We start from the raw sequence: 20,761 nt of genomic DNA, 5'->3' as shown, positions 1-20,761 counted from the left end.
ACAGTGGCTGGGGGATTCCCTGGCAGTCCAGTGGTTAGGACTCCGCGCTTTCACTGCCAGGGTTCAGGTTCAATCCGTGGTCAGGGAACAAAGATCCCGAAAAATAAAATAAAATAAAAACATAAAACAGTGGCTGGCTTCTGGGGGAAAAAATGTCTGGCATAAATAAATTTAGTCTATAAACCACCAGAAGATGTCACTATCTCCCAAGTAATAGTCCATTACATTAGCTCCTTTTCATGTACATTTTTGAACACTGACAGGCTGTGACAGACTGATGTCTGGCTTGTAATATTGAGTCTATGAGAAGGATAGGACCTCACAGGAAATACTTGTCGGAGGTGTGTAAGTTTGTTCCATCTTGATTCTTGATGCCCTAGATATGTGAACCCTGTTCTCTACTTCATGTATTGAAATTATCTGGACACTCTGGATTTCATTTGTGCTTTCAAGAAAAATTAAGATGGTGAAAAATCCTCCAAAATATACTCTCTGATCTTGACTTTCTCTCACATTTTCAGGTTTCGTTATTATTATACAACTGCATTTATTAAATTATCAGATTTTCTGTGTTCTATCTTGGACACAATCTAAGATATCCTTGAATCTTTTTATTTTTTATTTTTAAGTCAACTTTCATGGTGTGTAAAGCAAAACTGGAACATATTTCCACACTGTAATAATACTGGATGAAATGAACCAGTAGTTCCCCAGTTACTCAGAAGTAAGGATTTCAGACTGTCTGAGCCAATATATACCAATATATAACAGGAAGTAACACGTTAAAGAAAAATAAATTATAGCAAGAAAACAGGTTCAAAAATTGATCATTAAGTGTCTTGTGCTGGGGGCTGTGGGAGTGGGATTCTCCAAGATAAAAGGTTAATAATTTGTTAAAGGCAGCCAGTGACAGCCAGCAGATGAGCAGATGGGTATGATTTCTGCTTCAGTTCTGCCCAAACCTCAAAAGAACTAAATACATCACTTGTCTTCTCCATGCCCATTGGTTTCAACAGTAAAGTGGAATAGTCTGGCCAACCTAGTTCTCTAGGTAGTTATAACCTCAAAGGAGCAGTGAAGAATGAAGTTAAAGTGTTTCATAAATATAAGAAATTCATGTAAATTCTTCTATGAAAAATACAAAATACTCAAATTATTCCATGCTGTGTAAAGACATCCTATATTTCTATATTTTGATTGTTTGACTTTATTTAAAGTTTTCATTAATAGGGAAAATTTGGGAAATGTTTTTCATTGGGAAAAATTTTAATTTTTATTAATTGGGAAAAATATTTAAGCAGTTACACTGATGAACTGAAAATAGAACTTGATATGTTTCTAGGGTGTCCATGTAGGCAGCCTTATGTCTGCAAAGAATTATAGAGACATTTATTTAATAATGGTATAAAATTATGTTCCTATAACTTAGGAACATAGAGCCAAATTAATTGAATTCCGGTACCCAGCTCACAGTGAGCTGAAATGTAATGGGACTAACAATGCTTTATTGTGGGCTGGAAACAGTGCTGTATAATGAAGTGAGCATTTGTAATTAATTGGTTTAAATCCTGGCTCCACCAAAAAACTATGTAACTTTGTAACTATGTAACTATGTAACTTCTTGAGTTTGAGCCTCAGTTTCCTATATGTAAAATGGAGATAATATCTGTTTGGTCATTCTACTTTGTCATTCCTAGTTTTTCATTCCCCTTTGTGAGTATGAAATGAGATCAGGAAACTCAAGTCAGCAAGACAGATAAGGAAGCAATGACTGCAGAATGGGATAAAGGTTCCCGTTAGCCTCCCCTGAGAAGGGTGGTATTATCAGCCTTGGGTGGATGGTGGCAATTTTAATTCAGGGGCTGGTACATCAGTGTTATATGTTAAATTCTCTTTATTTTGCTATTGGTTTGCCCTATTTTTTGGTGGAACTTTTTAGTGAAGGCAAGCAGATTAGTATGTAATCTCAAAAACCAGCATCCTGTTTTATTTCTAAAAATTTCACTCTTGCTATCACAAGCTTACCTATACAGTCACACCTCTGTATCTGTGGGGGGGGTGTTCTAGCCTCTCCCCACCGGCAGCCCCCGCAGGATGCCAAACTCTGGGACGCTCAAGTCCCTTATCGGCCTTCTGTGTCCACAGATGCAGAACCCATAGATATGGAGGGCCGACAGTAATTAGGTGCTCAGTGACGTTTTTAAAGACACAAGGATTCTGAGTACATCTTTCCTGAGTTGTTATGTTAAAGGCAGTCTTTAGTACCCACAGTGGGACTTATAGGATCACAATGTACTGTGTACTGTGGTGACACAAGCTCAGGAAATGGGCTTACGGACCTAGTCCCCAGTCTCCACATTCTACTGGCCAGGCTACCTTGGGCAAAATTGAGTCTTGGTTTCTCTACCTGCTTATTTGTTACACAGGTGGTTGGGAGAATCAAGAGAGATACTTGAACGTGCTTTGTACGTACGTTTGACTATTAATAAAAGAATGTCAAAAATAGAAGTGCAGTGAAAAAAATCAAGTTTTATTTACATTCAGATTAGTACTAATGATAGTTATCAACAATATACAAATTTTAAAGGATTGGGAGAAATACTGAATAAAATAGAAACTTTTATGTTGGTATTAGTATGTTATGGGGACAAGGGGAGAGGAGTATGGAATTGGGGTGTAGAATGGGGCCTAGAAAAGCTGCCACAGAATTCAGGAGAGAAGGAGCCGCAGGACGATTAATTTTCTTCATTACCTCTGTTTCCTTATGAAGTTTCTTATCCTAAAAGGTGAAGAATTAGGTCATTAGCTTTGAGCCTGTTTAAAATTCTCCACCTAACACTTTGATCAGGTTTGATGAAACTATTTTCTTGCATAAATTATATATGTGTGTATATATACACACACACACACACACACACCCATATATATATATATTTTTTTTTTTTTTGTCTAGGTAGATTAGAATGACTTGGCTAACAACCAACTTACGAGATCCACTTTTTTCACTGTTGGGAGACTAGAGTCCTACCTAAAATTGAACTGGACGGTCAGGCTTGCCCTCGTGGTGCTAGGTACAGGCAGTATTGGCATTTCAGGATTTCAGGACTAAATAGCAAATAAATGTTTTTATTTTACTTTAAATTTTGATTAGTATTTTCACGGGGTATATAATTTTAGGTTGACAATTTTTTCCCTAGTTTTTAAAGAGATTATTCCATTGTCTTCTGACTTTCAATATTTCTGATAAGAGGTAAACAGTCATTCTTTTTTTTTTTTTTTTTTTTTAGTTTTTATTTATTTTTGGCTGTGTTGGGTCCACGTTTCTGTGTGAGGGCTTTCTCTAGTTGCAGCGAGCGGGGGCCACTCTTCATTGCGGTGCGCGGGCCTCTCACTATCGCAGCCTCTCTTGTTGCGGAGCACAGGCTCCAGACGCGCAAGCTCAGTAGTTGTGGCTCACGGGCCCAGTTGCTCCGTGGCATGTGGGATCTTCCCAGACCAGGGCTCGAACCCATGTCCCCTGCATTAGCAGGCAGATTCTCAACCACTGCGTCACCAGGAAAGCCCATAAACTGTCATTCTTATCTTTATTTCTCATCTAATAGATCCAGAGCAAAAACCTTTGGGTTTTTTATCTCTTGGGTTTTAAATCATTGATAAAGTCAAGATTCTTTATCAGTGAGGAGCAGAAACTATCTTAGCTAGAGTGAACTAAAAGGAGGGCAATTTGTTATAAGGATTGGATATTTCATGAAACCCAAGGGTAGGACAGCTGGGTCTAGACAAACAGGAATTGGAAGGCCATTAGAAACAGACACCCTCAGCCTGCTAAAGTTTCATTGTGTTTCATTCCTCTTACTCTTTGCCAGACCAGTGTTCTCTCCATCTCCAATCCATAACGTGAATGTAACCACCACCCCCCACCCCCAGTTACAGTTCCAGGGTTCTGCAAGATTAACTAACAGTTTTTCAGTTCTATAAATTACAGGAAAATTTGGCATCTGACTGGCTCAGCACCGTGCAGGTGCCCATCCCTGGTCCATCCAACAGGAGATGGGAAACATTATAGTATATACAGGACTTTGGGGGGGCCTGTCTCCATAAAAGAGGAGAGGGGTGGTAGTGGGAGGGAAGTTCCCTGAGAATGAGGAATTGCTATGTTCTGGGCAATCACCTCTAAAGATGTCCTAGTCAATCTTATTTTCTCTAAGGAAGAGGCTCTTTCTGTACAGGATGATGGGAAGTCATCGAATACATGCAATGGCTGGATTTTTTTCCTAATGCATATTCAGTCTACATATCCTAAGCATAGACCAAAGCTTTAGTTTCATGGCCCTCAGGGGTTTCTGCTCTACACATCATTTCATTTATCTTTGCTGTATTTGTTATTTTGAGATGGGGAGCACATATTTTAATGCTCTTCTGTAACCACTAAATTATATAAAGCTCATGATCATTGTTCCAGTCTTGTTTTCTACCACATGGTAAACTCGCCCAACTCTTTGAAACTATGCAAATTTCCCCCAGGCACCATGCTCTCTCATGCAAGTCTTTGCTCCCAAATTTTTTTTCTTTCGTTTGCCTCACTCTTTCAGCCCTGAAAGCTTATACTATCATCCCCTCTTCTAGGAAACCCTCTCCCACTCCCTTAGTAAGCTAATTTAGGTGTCCTTACCTGTGCTCCCATTACCACATGTGTCACTCACCACACCATATAGACTCATTCATTTTCTGGTTTGTTTCTTTAAGGGAAATATCACAGTTCAGCCTATATCACCACTGTCTCAAAAAGGCCTGCCACATAGTAGGCCCTCATGAGAAGGAACAAATGAATAAAACGAGCCTCAGTTCTGGAAAGTCTGGCTTTATATTTTCTTGTCTCTATTATCAACAGCTCTAGTGTAGAAGTTAGGAGTTCAGACTCTGATGCCAGACTTCCTGGGTCTGTATCCCGTTTCTGCCTAGTTTCCTAGTTGTGCGAACTTGAGTAAGTTGACTTAAAGTCTCTGTGCCTCAGTTTCCTCATCTGTAGATGGTATAATAACGGCACCTACCTGAGAGAGTCATTGTGAGGATTAAATGAGTTAAGTGCATAAAGTCTGGCACCTAGAGGGTACTCCATAAGTGTTAGTTATTATTATCATCAACCATCTAAATCACTACCAAAAAAACCTTTGCAGATTCAGGTGTGTGTCATGAGCAATACATTCTGCAGAAATGGTTTGTGCTCTTAGCAGTCATTGACCCTTAAAAGAGATTCACGTGGTCTTTGCCTAGTGGTGCTTCCATTATGTGCTCTAAGAGATTAGTAACCTAAAGTTATCTGGGGATTGAGGAATGGGTTAGAAGCTTCACCAGGGGATGTTTTCTGTAGCAAGAGAGTGTGTTTATCATATTTTACTTTGATTGTATTTGTTGTTGACGAATGAGTGAGCTTTTTGGAGACAGGTGAAGACATTTTGGTGGAGTGATTAGATATGTGATTTCCTGGAGTCTTAGCATTCTCAGCCTTGAGGAGTTGTGGGTGGCAAGGTTGGTGGCCTGAAAATATCCTTTTAAGAGCACAGGGCTGGATAGGATTTTTTTGCAGAAACTGATAAACTGCCTCTGAAATTTGTATGGAAATACAAAAGACTTAGAATAGCCAAAACAATTTTAATAAAAGAACAAAGTTGGAGGACTTTCATTTCCCAATTTCAAAACTTACTCTATAAAGCTACAGTCAACAGAGTGTGATATTGGTAGAAGGATAGACATAAAGATCAATGGAACAGAATTGAGAGTCCAGAAATAATTTTTTATATTTATGTTCCATTGATTTTCGACAAGGGTGATAAGGCAATTCATTGGAGAAAGGATAGCCTTTCTAACAAATGGTGCTGGGACAACTGGATATCCACATGGAAAAAAGATGAACTTAGGGCTTCCCTAGTGGCACAGTCTTTAAGAATCCACCTGCCAATGCAGGGGACACAGGTTCAATCCCTGGTCCAGGAAGATCCTACATGCTGCGGAGCAGCTAAGCCCGTGTGCCACAACTACTAAAGCCCGCGTGCTCTAGGACCCGAGTGCTGCAACTACTGAGCCCGTGTGCTGCAACTACTGAAGCTCGTGTGTCTAGAGCCCATGCTCCGCAACAAGAGAAGCCACCACAATGAAAAGCCCGCACACTGCAATGAAGAGTAGCCCCCACTCACCACAACTAGAAAAAGCCTGCGTGCAGCAACGAAGACCCAATGCAGCCAGAAAAAAAAAAAAAAAATGAACTTAGATGTTTACCTTATATCATACATAAAAGTGAACTCAAAATGGATCATAGATTTAAATGTCAGAGCTAAAACAATTAAACTTTTAGAAAAAAAATAGGAGAAAATCTTCAAGACCTCAGGTTAGGCAAAGATTTCTTACAAGACACAGTCTATGTAAGAATAAAAACTGATACGTTGGACCTCACCCCATCAAAATTTAAAATGTTTGCACTTAAAAATATAGCATAAAGAAAATGAAAAGACAAGCAGTAGACTGGGAGTCAATATTTGCAAATCGTATTATCTGGTAAAGAATTTGTATTGAGAATATACACTCATACACCTCAATAATGCAAAAAACTCATTTTAAAAATGGGCAAAATATTTGAATAGAAATTTTACCAAAAAAGATACATCAGTGACAGATAAGCACATGACAACGTGGCCAATGCCATTAGTCATCAGAGAAATGCAAATTAAAACCACAATGAGATACCATTTTATACCCACTTGAATGGTTATGCAAAAAAAACCAGACAACAAATATTGGTGAGGATGTCAGAAATGGGAGTCCTCATAATATGCTACTGGGAATGTAAAATAGTGCTGCCACTTTGGAAAATAATTTGGCCGTTTCTTAAAAGTTTAAACATATACTTGCCATACAATCCACCAATTCCACTCCTAGGTATTTCCCCAAGAGAAATGAAAAGATTTGTCCACAGAAAGATTTGCACACAAATGTTCTTAACAATTTTATTCATAATAGCCAGAGATTGGAAGCAACCTAAATGTCCATCAATGGATAGACACAATGTGGTATGTCCATACAATAAAATATACCACAGAAAGCAGAAAAGGAGCCACAAACTACTGACACAAGTTGTGACATGGACAAACCTGAAAATCATCATATTAAATGGAAGAAGCTAGACACAAGAGACAATATATTGTATGGTACATAGTGTGTTGATTCCATTTATATGAAATGTCTAGTAAAGGCAAATCTATAGAGAGAGAAAGATTGATGGTTGCCTGGGGCAGTGTGGGGTATGGGAGATGGGGACTAACAGTGAATATGAGGGATATTTTTGGGGTGATAGAAATGTTCTACCTGCTTTGTGCTTTATGGTGATGCTTCCACAACATGGTAAATTTACTAAAAATCATTGACTGTCCACTTGAAATGGGTGAAGTGTATGATATGCAAAATATACCTCAGTAAAGTCAGAGGAGGTAGTATGGGTGGGGGCGGGGGGTGGAAGAAAGGAGGAGGAGAGAGAGAGAGACAGAGACAAAGAGAGAGACAGAGAATGAGAATAGGACTGCATGGCGCCAGGCTGTTTGGATCTGAAACCTAGCAAGTCTAACCTCTCTTTGCCTCAGTTTCCTGTCAGTGAAGTTGGGGAAAATAACAATTAACTATCCACAAAGTAGTGTTGGAAAGATTGTGATAATATGTAAACAACGCTTAACACAAAGTTTGGACCATAAAGAGAGCTCAACAAATATTAGCCGTAATAGTAATAATTATTATTATTGGTGGTAGTATTTAACCTACTGAGGATCCAGCTCTGATTTATATCAACTAAATTCAAATCCTGGAGAAGGGTTTGGACTGCGACTGCAGAGGGCAGTGACTTGTCTTGTGGAAATGACTCTGGGGGAGTCCGAGAGGCTAAAGCACAGGATTTGTCAGTCACCTGCAGGCTGGGGGTTGGGGCACTGGAGCCTCCAGATGAAGGCTGTTTCTTCATGGCAGCTTCATTTATGGAGGGGCCATCCTGCCGCCCATCCACGTGGGAGCGACATGTGCTATTTCTACTCCAGTCCAGCGATGACTTATGTTATACCACTACATGCCAGATCCTATTGGCTTGGAGGACAGCTGATTTGGGGGCACAGAGGAGGGATACCTAACCTTGTGTAGGAGGGTTTCTAGAGGAAGTGATATCTCTGTGAGACTTAAGAATCCCTTGACATTTCCCAGATGAAGGGTGAGGAGAGTTATCCAGACAGAGGCTACAGTCTGAGTAAACCTCAGAGGTGATAGGGAGCTTGCTGAATTCAGTGAAAATCTGACATACAGAGCAGAGTGACAAGAAACAAGGCTGGAGTCCCACAGAGGGCCTTGTGTGCCATGATAAAGAATTTAGACTTATCCTGAGGATGAAGAGCACTAAGCAGGTTCCAGGACCCGCTCGGTCATGTTCAGTTCCGTGGTCCCAGTGGCACTTACACACCACACCTTGAGTGATCCTGCTCTGTTGATCAGGGGCAGATAAATGCCCTCCTAGAGGTCTGTGGCCTGGGTTTTGCATTTAGCCTCCTCGAGTGCAAGTGTTCCTCCAAGGACCACATCCATACTGGTGTCTCACAGAAAAAGTGTTTCACGGCTCCCTCGAGAGGCATAAGAGGCCATAATGTGGCCGCTGAGAGCCTGTCTTAGGGGCCAGACCTCAGAAAAGCAAAGGACCTGTGAATGTTTCACACACTTCGCCCTGGGTGCCTGCTCTGGCTGAGAGCGCATTAAAAGTCCCAGCGACCAAGGGGCAGGTATTGTCCTGGTTACTATGGCATCACCTTGGAAAGGATCACTCAGGGAAAGCCACAGCTGAGCCGAGTGAGCCAGGAGGCGAATGTGGTCCGAAGCAGCAGGAGGGGCTGGAGATAGGCTGCAGACGCTGTCGCTGGTCTCGGGACACCTCGTGGGCTGGAGCCCACTTTAGCTTCTCCAGCTGCAGCCCAGGGCACGAGCCAGGCTGCGCTCAGCCTGAGAGTGGCTGCCTGAGACAGCACCACAGGCTGCTGCTGAGCTGGGAGCTGAGAGGGGCCGAATTCCCAGTGACACACCACTTGGCCTCTCTTTTTTTTGGCAGGGGGTGTTGTCTCATCTTGAAAGATCTGGGCTGGGTTTCACCTTCTTTTTGATTTTAAGTAGTCACCTGTATGAGAACTGACTTCCAGGTGTTCATCGAGGAAAGCAGAGTGGTCCCCACGCTGCAAATGAGAAAGGATGACAATTTCCGAGACTGACTGTTGACGGCTTGGAGATACCCCCTTTTCAAAATGCCTTTTAAAGCATTTGAAACCTTCAAAGAAAAAATTTTGAAACCTGGAAAGGAAGGAGTGAAGAATGCTGTGGGAGATTCGTTGGGGATTTTACAAAGGTAAAGTTTGAATGCAAACTTTAGGTTTCTTTCTGAGTAGCTTCACATTGCTGGTGTTTGAAAGAGTTTGCCTCATGTTTTTAAAGCCACATTTAAAAAAGGAGTGAGTGGGTCAGATTAAAGGGTTTCTGGAGCCCCTTCTCGCTCCAACAGACTATGTGCCTAGAGGAAAAGATGCATCAAAACTATAAGGTTGAATTAGGAAAACATCAAGACAAACATTCTGCTTATACAGTAGGATTAGCACTTATTGGAGATGGTAATATTGCATTATTGTGTGTTTGGCATTGAATTAGAAAAGATTTAGGGAGATAATATTTCATGTTAATTCAGTACTAATAACAAAATCAGGAACCACTTTATATGGTTATGCTCTGAGCTGAAATAATTTTTAAGAATTTTTCACTTCATTTTTCACTATAAATGAAAATTAGGTATTTGCAAATTGTGTAACTTGTAATATAAACTATATAAAGTGGTTCTTGATTGGGTAGTTTTCAAAGAGAAAGATAATTACACAATGGTGTGAAGAAAGTAACTTAAAAAATTAGTATTTAAAGCAGAAAATCTTACATGATTAAGTGGAAAGTGTTAAGTACTACCATTGAATTGAATGTTTTTGTCCAAACCAAAAAATAAATCCTTTTTTAAAAAGTAAAATATATTACCATTGGAAGAGAGTTTGCCATAAATGAATGAAATGATGTGATATTTTAATTTGTGATTTTTAAAAGTAGACATAGTAAATGCCTTCCTAGGTCTTATAGATGAATTAATAAGCAATCCTTATGTGCAAGGTAAAATGACTCCTTTAATCTCTCTGACATAAATAAATGTGATAATATCCTTGATAAGTTTTTTATGATTATTTCTAATCCTGGTGAGTGAAAAATGACACCTAGCATCTCCTTTTAACTTTTCTATCTATGTTTTCTCTTAAATTTAAAAACTAGCATTTGAAGGACTATTTCTAGGCACACTGAGATTCATTCCACTTCTTGTCTTTTATAACACAGGGGCTCCTGTCAGTGTTAAATTTTCCATTGTATCACTCTTGATGAGCTTAACAGGAGAACTGGGTTGGGCACCTTATTATTTTGGTAATTAAAAACAAAAATCTTTCCATCAGAACTACACTGAATTATCATGTATAGATGAAAACCTACCTCAGTGACAGCAGGATAAACCAGCCAAACATAGGAAATGATTACAATAACCTGTTCTTTTAAGAGTGTTTTATCCTTCCATTGAGCACTCCCAGGTAACATCTTATGGTGGTGTTCATTTGATTAAAAATGTGAAAGGAAGGCACAGTGGCTTAATTGGCATATTCAAGTGATGACAAATGCATCCAACAAAGTCAGGAATAAAAACCACGACTTTGGGCTAGTCACCATTACAATCACCAAACTCTGTGCCTTAGTTATAAAATACTCAACCAAAAGTACTTAGGAGTGTTCTTTTCCGACTTTGTTTTTTAAAATTTAATCACTTTTTTCAGTAAGGGACTTATCCTAAATGCTGGTTTTACTGTGTTTGATTGGATAATCCAAACCTGAAGATCCTTTTGTTTACCAGATTGGTTTACTTAGGGATATAACAAAATTAGTAATTTCCAAGTTGTGTGACCTCAACCCCAAATTAAGTTATGTGTCTAGGACTCTGAAGAGTTTCCTCAGAACTGCATCATGGAACAATAGAAAAGCAGCTAACACAGTTCTGGAGATAGAGAATACACTAAATGAATGCTAGATACTATCATTGTTGTCATAATTGTAGAATGAATGTTTTTAGAATAAATAAAGCCAAACTCGCACCTCTTCTTTCACGGATCCCTAGAGAGACACGATTGGCAAGGAAGGGGAAAAAAAGGCATTAATTGACCGTCGATCTAAGTTGACAGATCCTCAGCTCTAGTGGTCTTTGAGCAGCGCTCCAGAATTAGGGCTCCTCCAGCAAAAACAGCTCTGCCGCGCACTTGGTGTTAACCTCAAGTCTATAAGATAATTATATATAAAGTGCCTTGCCCAGAGCCTGGCATGTAATGGACATTCCCTCTCCTCATTGATTTTTACATAAAACCAGTTGACGGAATCCAATGTAAAAAAAAAAAAAAACAAACAAACACCTTAAAGAACTGTTTTCTGTTTTGTAAGGGGCAGGAACATTGGGAAGTTAGAAATCCCGACTTTCTAACTTAGCAATCAGTATAAATCATAAATGTCTGATAATGTTTAAGGCTGAGATCATCATCTAGATGGAATTTTTAGATGTTTTTTAATCACGGAGTGTTCCTCTTGGTCAGGGGAGTGGCAAATGCACAGGAAAGCATCTGAAGTTTGCACATGGGGCTGATTAGAGCCAGGCATTATTAATCTTTCTGGAGAACAGTCATTGATAAGAAGCAGCTGAACAATTCATCAGCTAAAGGTACAATAATATTTTTCAAATGTAGGAAGAAAGATGATGCATTCACTTATCGTCCAGTATTGGAACAGATAGACAGCATTACATTTGGAAATTAATGTCCAAAAACTGATATACAGATTTTTTTCAACTTAGATGATAATATGAGTACCCTCTAATTGCTTATGTGTAATAAATGATAATAATGAACACTTAGTATGCTCCAGGTACCGTAAAATTATTTAATTCTATTAACAATCCTGTGAGGTAGGGCCGATTATAATCACGGTTTTACAGATGAGAAAACTGAGACACAGAGAGGTTAAGTAAATTGCCCACAGCGTGTAAGTGGCAGAGCTGGGTTTCAGACCAGACATTTCTGCCCACCATTCTTAATCATTACACTATGCTGCAGTCTAATCAACTGTCCGCTCTTCCCACTTGCCGTCTTGAAATTTAACCACTCACTTAGGCTTAGGGACTTACTTGGGCTGCAAAGTAGCCAGCAACCTCTGGATCTTCAGGCACGCATGGGCTTTTATCATAATTAGTTATAGTATGGAAGGTTTTCCCCAAGGGAGACTGAGCGAGAGTCTGGTCTCCTTTTAGGTGTTCATATCTCCCCTTTAAAGTGATGGTACCAATCCCTGTACTGTGTACATCTTCAGCATTCAGCGGTTGTGTATTGAATGTATGTACCAGCCGTGCACTATCTGCTCCATAGACAAAGGCTAGTGTGTGAGACCAGGCTCTGAGATCAGGTGATCCTGGATTCCAATTGCCGTGACATCATTTACTTTCTGCCTGCACAACCTCAGGCAACTTGCTCCCATGGTTGCAGTCAGAGTGATTCTATTAAAACGGATAACATCTCTCCCCTGCTCACCACTAACGCCTCCCCCCCACCCAGTTTCCCACCTCACTCAGAGTGAAAGCCATTGTCCTTTCAATAGCCTTCAAGGTCCTACATGATCTGTAGGACTTTGAGAAATCTGACTTCATCTCTGACCTTCACTGCCTGCCTCACCCCACTCCAGCCACACTCTGCACTCTTACTGGAGCTCCCTGGACCCGTTCCTGTGCCAGCTTTTGTTTTTTCCTTTGAATTAATTTTTACGGGAGTATAGTTGCTTTACAATGTTGTGTTAGTTTATACTATACAGTGAAGTGAATCAGCTATACGTATATATATATCCCCTCTTTTTTGGATTTCCTTCCCATTTAGGTCACCACAGAGCATTGAGTAGAGTTCCCTGTGCTTTACAGTAGGTTCTCATTAGTTATCTATTTTATACATAGCATCAATAATGTGTATATGTCAATCCCAAATCATTCCACCCCCTCTTCCCCCTTGGTATCCATACGTTTGTTCTCTATGTCTGTGTCTCTATTTCTGCTTTGCAAATAAGATCATCTATACCATTTTTCTAGATTCTACATATGTGTGTTAATATACAATATTTTTTTTTCTCTTTATGACTTACTTCACTCGGTATGACAGTCTCTAGGTCCATCCACGGCTCTACAAATGACCCACTTTCATTCCTTTTCATGGCTGAGTAATATTCCATTGTATATATGTATCACATCTTCTTAATCCATTCCTCTGTTGATGGACATTTAGGTTGCTTCCATGACCTGGCTATTGTAAATTGTGCTGCAGTGAACATTGGGGTGCATGTGTCTGGATGTGATTTATTGAGAGAGAGCTCTTCCTGGAAAAATTGGGAGAGAGAGAGTAAAGCAGGATAGGAAAGGAGAAAACGAAACAAAGATGTGATCTCAGGTAATGCACAGGGGCCAGGTCACAGTGGAAAGCTCTGGGGCATAACTGGCACTGGGTTGTCCCTTTGAGCAAAGGGACCAATCTTTTATGTCTCTGCATCAGTCAGTTATTGACTGTGGGCTACCCCGGCAGGGATGGAGGTTTATAATGGAGGCCATGTAGTGGTGGGCAGTTCTCCTAAGAAGCGAGCAGTTGCAAGAGACTAGCAGCTCTAGAAGTGTGCTGGCTTGAGAAAAGGGACCTGGGCTGTGCACTACAGCCCACTCATTGCACCATACAGATCCACTTGCTTCTCACATTCAGTTCACTCCATCCAGGTACAGCTTCTCCACGACCCTGTGGTCATAATTCCTGAGGAACCTTCAGGAGAAGAGTTGGTGGGATGCACTAGCTCTCTTTGCTCTGGCTGGTCCCTCCTTCCCACCCGTTCTCAAGTCCCCTCACTTCTGTTAACTTGCCTTGTGGGTTGATCCAGTCCTCAATCCCTGAGGGGTCTAAACCCCTGGTTAACATACCCTTACCAGTTATGGTTGCTGTATTTGAGTTACACTGGACAAGGCAGTATCAGATGTCTTAGTGGATGCCCTGAATGCCAAACATATGTCTTCTTGTTCCTGTGATGAAGCAAGGGTCCTAACTCATCCTGAGGATCAGGATCAATTTCCCTTGCTACAGTGGTGACCCCTGGCCTTCCCTTGTGCTCTTGGTGTGAAGACCCCAACATGACTGGGCAGCAGTCATAGCCATATACTTAATAGGATTTTCATTGTATTCCCAAGTGGAAGAATTCTTCTTCGGGATTAGGACTTCTGGATCCACAGAGCCTAAAGTTGAAGAGATGAGGTAGCCCTCAAGTGGGTTACCAGGAATGATGGTGAGTGGGGCCACCCCTGCTTCTAACCCCTTGTTTCTCAGACTCATATATTCTACCTATTGGGGGCAGAGTACCATACAGTAATTGTTGGTTTATGGAATATACTGCATCCAGAAGGGTAGCACCCTATCCTCACAGAGATTTATCTCTAAGCTGATGCCTCAGCTGCTTCTTTAAGAGGCTTCCTCAGCTCTGGCAGGTGGCCAGCTCCTGGAAGGTGCGGGGTATGTGGTAGAGCCAGTGGATCCCATTGTCATGTACCTCTGCTATACCTCCTTTGCCATAAATTGGCTTCCTCGGGTTCTTATTCACAGGGGGAATTCACTCATGGTCAAACTGAAAGGAGGAAGTCACTGATAGTCAAATCTACTTCAAAGATGTGCTCTGCTCAATTACTGAACCACAAGAAGCTCTCAAGTTATTTAAAAAATCATAGCGGCCCTAATCTCCGACCACAATGCACTGATTACTAGAAATTAGTGCACAATTATATTTTTAAAGTCATCAGCCTCCTCTTGGCATCTCTACTTTGTCTAAGGTTCCGAGAGCCACACTAAGAGCTCATTAGAATCATTTTCTTGGCCTTTGCCAGGATGTTAAATCCTGTGTCATGGGGGAATGCCCCCTGCATTAGTTTCCTAGGGCTGCTGTAACAAAACACCACAAACTTGGTGGCTTCAAGTTATTCTCTCACAGTTCTGGAAGCCCAGACTCAAGCTGTCAGCAGGGCCATGCTCTCTCTGAAGGCTCTGAAGGAGGATTCATCTTTGCCTCTGCCTCACTTCTGGTGGTTGCTGGTGAATCCTTGGCCTTCCTCGGCTTGTAGACACATCACTCCAGTCTCTGCGTCTGTGGTCAAATGGCCTTCTCCTCCTGGGTTTCTCTGTCTATGTGTTCAAAGCTCCTTCTTTTTATAGGGACACCAGTCATTGGATTAGGGTCTACAGTAATCCAGTGTGACCTTGTCTTAACTTGATTACATCTTCAAACAACCCATTTCCAAGTAAGGTCGGGTTCACAGGTATCAGAAGTTAGGACTTGAACTTATGCTTTGAGGGCAACATAATTCAACCTAACCTTCATATTGACAAACTCTCCCTTATCCAATTTTATTACCCCTACATCTCCCTCAGAATCCATTCCCAGGCATACTTTCCTGCTTCCTGCTGGTAAATGTTAGTCAGATCCTGCTTGTTTGTTGGTGTATAACCCCTCCCTCCATTGACAGGCACACCCAATATTTGCCTAATCTTTCCCAGCCTGGGACTCGGTGCTAATTATCGGTCTGGTGGTCAGAAAGGGAGGTGGGAGCAGATCTTGAAGAGCATCAGCGTCATCTCATAAATCACCTGCTCCGTCTGAGGCTAGTTTTCAAGTAAAAGGAGGAGGGACATCTGTCTCCCAAAAAGAAGCGTGGCTGCGTCTGCAGGTCCAGAGGGTTCAGAGGAATCTAGGGCTTTAGATGTTCAAGTGCATCTACCCTTTAACCCAGCACTCGGGTATCCTAGCATCCCAAGTTCTTAGGGTCCCATTTCTTATCAGGATCTCAGCTTGGGTGTAAGAGACCTCCCCAGCCTCAGAATTCCACCTTCTCTGGAGTTCTGCTATTTTTTTTAAAACTAAGCTTTTGTTTTGGAATAATTTTAGATTCACAGAAAAGTTGCAAATATAGTACAGAGATTTTCTATTTACTCCTTACTTGGTTTCCTCTAATATTAACATCTTACATTATTATGGAATGGTTGTCAAAACTAAGACACCAACATTGGTACATTACTAATTCAACTCCAACACTTCATTAAAATTTCATTAGTTTTTCCATTAATGTCTTTTTTCCTGTTCCAGGATCCAATCCAGGATACCACATTGTTCTTAGTCATCACATCTCCTCTGATCTGTGACTCTTTCTCAGCCTTTTCTTGTTTTTTGTGACTTGGATGGTTTTGAGGAATACTGGTTGGGTATTTTGTTGAATGTTCCTCAGTTTGAGTTGTCTGATATTTCTCTCATGATTAGACTAGGATTGTGAGTTTTTAGGAAGAACACTGCAAAGGTGAAATGCCTTTCTCATCACATCATATGGGGGAGGGGTACATTGTATCAACATAACTTATCACTAGTGATCCTAACCTTGATTGCTTGGTTAAGGAAGTGTTTGCCAGGTTTCTTCTCTTTCCCTACTCTATTCTTTGGAAGCAAGTCACTAAGTCCAGCCCACACCCAGAGGGGATTCTGCCATTTTTACAATGAAGTCTTGTGCCTGATCTTCAGTTATGTCTGCTCTCCAACTGCAGGAGATGAGGGTCTCTTTAAAGGCTGACAAGGAAGTGACAGATGCTCCCTTTTTCTTTTAAATTGGTAATTGATTGCCCCAATCCTGTTATTTTCTTTCTTCAGAGCATCAGTGGCATTTAACAATAGCCACTCACTGTAAATAAATTAAAAAGTGGAATAAAAAAATAGCCACTCAACTCTGTGGAGAAATTGCTATTTCTCCTATACCTCCCAAGTACCAGAGATATTGCATGAACCACTGCATCCTCTTCCAACTGTATCCCAGCCCAGTTAACCACAGCTGAAAGTCTTAGCATTTGCACTTGTACCACATACTGGGAACTATCAACACTCACCTACCACCAGTGTTGGGGTCCTCACTCCCAACCAGTTAGTGAGCTATCAAACTCTAAAATCTCATTCTTAGAGTTTGCTTCCTAGAACGACATTCTCTTAAGGACTCCCCACGTCAGGGGTCTTTCCAAGCAGCAGGGCACAGGACCCTTCAGCTTTTAGACCCTTAGCCTCTATCTTCTAACCATCTCTTATCTTCTCCTAGTCTGGCAGTAGATTTCCTTATCTAGGGCTTATTTTCTCTTTCCCCAGTTTCCACAAATATCTTTAGAATAACCAAGTCCTCTAAGTGCTTCTTCAAGGTTAGTGCTCGACCATAGACTCAATACCTATAGAGTGAAGCAGGCCACATTGTATTTTATGACAAAGACACATTTTAGATGTCAACACACAGAAATCGTCTCTACTTCCACAAAGAACTATGCGGTATCATTCAAAGTTCTTAGTTGCAGTCAAGAGAATCCACTCTAGCTAAGGTGGAATGAAATTTAGTAAAGCATATTAGTATGCTTTCAGATTCCTTGGGAGGACCAGATCTGGACACTCTACCTGCAGTAAAAAGGCAACAGAGAACATATTATATCATATCACTAGAATGTTCTAGATAAAACAAAGCCACTGCCAATGCTTGTCTCTAGGTACTAATTATGTTCCAGAATTCTGCCACAGAGTCACAGAGGAAGCAGCTGTCTCCACCATTGCATGTGTCACCATCTGCCTTGCCATTTCCCCTGCATACTGCATCCTCCTCTTGTTACTTCCTTTGGCACCTAAATCTCACACACACACTTCTGATTTGGCAGAGTCCACATCATAGCTAACATCACAGCTACAGGAGAGCATAGGAAAAGTAGTTTTCTCTGCTGGTAAGGCAGAGCTCAAAATATCAAGTGGCAGTTAGACATCGGGCAACCATAAATGATGGTTGTCTACTTCTTATGATTGTTCATAGTCTAGTTTTTATTTTTCTTCTTCTGATAGAGATATGAGTACAAAAGATGTTTTCCTTTCCTCTTAACTTTAAGGAAAGCAACAGTGCTAGTGTAATGTTAAATGGCAACTGAGCTCAGTGTTGGGGTGACAATAAACAGTGGTGGGGACTGTAGTTAAAAGGAGAGTCAATTATAGCCATGAGAGAATGTGGACCTAATAATTCCAGATTTTCAGTTTTCAAAATAAGCCAGAAATCCAAGCGTTTTTGTCTGTTTGTTTGTTTTTGGAGCAATCTCATGACTTTTAAACTCTGGCAATTAATCCAAGTTCTGGAAAAAAAAAAAAAAAAAACAACTCTATACATGCATCATACCATACAAAAAACATGTCTATGGGCCAGATGTGGCCATTGGGCTGTTGCTTTATCACTGTAGCTTAGGCTTTTGGAATAAGCAAGCATAGAGTCTAAGTCTATTTTCCCTGCTGTCCATTTTCCCACCGGACCTCCAACCAGCCAAGAAGACTTGTCTTCCCTGTGTTGGACTCCAGGACTGGGGCGCCCAATATGTCTGCCTGTGTGATCTCACTTTTCCTCTGAGTCCCCTCCCTGGGTCACAGGTCTTGACTTGATCACTTCTCTTCCCTTCCTACTTGATCCTATGTGGATCTTTCTTTCAGCCTTGGTTGTATAGGAGTCTTTCTGCCAGTTTCCAGTGAGAATTGTTCCACATGTAGATGTATTTTTGACGTGTTCATGGGATAGGGTAGGGGCGGGGGGCGAGTTCCACATCCTCCTGCTCCGCCATCTTTATCTCCTTCTTATCGTTCCCTGATTGGGTAAGGAGCACTGACTCTCTGCTTTTATGAGGGGACAGGAAAGGGTGAAATTCCAGGAGGAAAACAAAAACAGCAGAGGTTAACACCTCAAAATCTGTGAAACTATGCTGGGTACTAGGGATACTTGGTTCCTGACTTTATGATTTTATAGTCTACTGGAAGAGGCAAATAATATCTTTTAAAAATACACCAGAAAGGTACTGTGAGAGTATTGGCTGGGTGGGAGTTGACCAGGTGCATTTTCTTGAGATCCTTGGAATCTGGAGCACTGAAAGCCACACTGATGAGATCCTATTTCAAATCCTAACCTAGCTCTGGGAGTCAGACTTTAAGTCCCTCCTCCTTTCTTTGGAAGTTTCCATTTATTGATTATTTATCAAGTGCTTTATAAACTTTATCTTATTTAGTGCTCACAATAGTTCTATCCTCCATTCATGGAACTGAGGCTCAGATAGGTTAAGTAACTTGCTCAAGGTTACACAGCTAATAAATACCAGACTCAGCATTGGACCAGGACTGCCTGACTACAGAGCATGTTCTGTCTCTTTTTTTTAATTGATGTTTTTAATTAAATGGAAGATTCTTTAAATTCTACTGTGCTTTATAATTTTCAAAACTTTCACACACATGATTTCATATAATCCCATAATATCCCTTCTTTCCCTCTACCCCTATATTTCCCCTCCCCCTTTCCCTCTCCCCACTGGAACTACTAGTTTGTTCTCTATATCCGTGAGTCTGCTTCTCTTTTGTTTTATTCACTAGTTTGTTGTATTTTTTAGATTCCACATGTAAGTGATATCATACAGTATTTCTCTTAATCCCTCTTCAGTATTGCTTCTCTAGAACCTTTAAAAAATATCTATTTAGGTGATGCACTTAATATTTTTAAGGTGCTTTCTGATTAGTTCCTATGTAGGAGCAGGCTTGAGATCAAATCTGGATTATGTTTTCACCTCACCCACTGCAACTGGGTGATTCCTGGGCAAGGTTTTTTGTTTGTTTGTTTTTTGAGTTTTGGTCTTCTGAGCTGTAAGATGGGGATAAATCCTACTTCTCAAGATTGTTTTGAAGATCTCTCCCTCTCTCTCTCTTATGGGGTGCCTGCAGTGTAGAAGGTAGTCAATATCCTTCAACTTCCTTCCTTCTTCCAGTAGAGTAGCGACTCGATGATTATGTGAAAAACAATCTGATGTAAATGTGAGCCTTTGGGAGGCAAATTAGAATACTGTATTAGTCTGCTCTGGTTGCCAAAACAAAGTACCACAGACTGGGTAGAAACTTATTTTCTCACAGTTTTGGAAGCTGGAACTCCAAAATCAAGGTGTTGGCAGGCTTGGTTTCCCCTGCGGCCTCTCCTCTTGGCTTGTAGATGGCTGCCTTCTTTCTGTTTCCTCACAGGACCTTTACTCTGGTGATGTGCTCTCCTGGTGTCTCTTTGTGTGTCCAGGTTTCCTCCTCTTGTAATGACACAAGTCATATTGGATTAGGGCCCACCCATATGGGCCCTTATTTAATGTTAATTACCTCTTTAAAGGCCCTTTCTCCAAATACAGTCACATTCTGAGGTGCTGGGGGTTAGGATTTAAGTAAATAAAGGGACTTCCCTCGTGGTCCAGTGGTTGAGACTTCACCCTCCAAGGCAGGGGGTCCGGGTTTGATCCCTTGTCAGGGAGCTAAGATCCCACATGCCTTGTGGCCAAAAAACCAAAACATAAAACAGAAGCAATATTGTAACAAATTCAATAAAGACTTTTAAAATGGTCCACATCAAAAAAAAAAAAAAACCTTAAAAAGAAAAAGAGTAAGTAAATAAATTTTTTAAAGTCATAAAATGATCTTAAGGTCTACTCAATTTGTGCTCCATGTATGGAACTCATTA

General features: G+C 40.8%; 1 protein-coding gene across 1 annotated transcript in view; it reads left to right on the top strand.

The window, feature by feature from the left end:
- The first annotated feature begins 1,795 nt into the window (after positions 1-1,795).
- SLC17A8 (solute carrier family 17 member 8) overlaps positions 1,796-20,761 on the top strand; it is a 64,123-nt gene continuing 45,157 nt past the window's right edge. The window contains exon 1 of the mRNA XM_082419567.1: positions 1,796-9,415. Within this exon, the coding sequence (XP_082275693.1) occupies positions 9,315-9,415 (101 nt within the window). The 5' untranslated portion in view covers positions 1,796-9,314. The remainder of the gene's footprint in view (positions 9,416-20,761) is intronic.

Source organism: Balaenoptera physalus (assembly GCF_965194825.1).
Source record: "Balaenoptera physalus genome assembly, chromosome: 13".
Lineage (NCBI taxonomy): Eukaryota > Metazoa > Chordata > Mammalia > Artiodactyla > Balaenopteridae > Balaenoptera > Balaenoptera physalus.
This window is presented reverse-complemented; position numbering and strand designations above follow the sequence as displayed.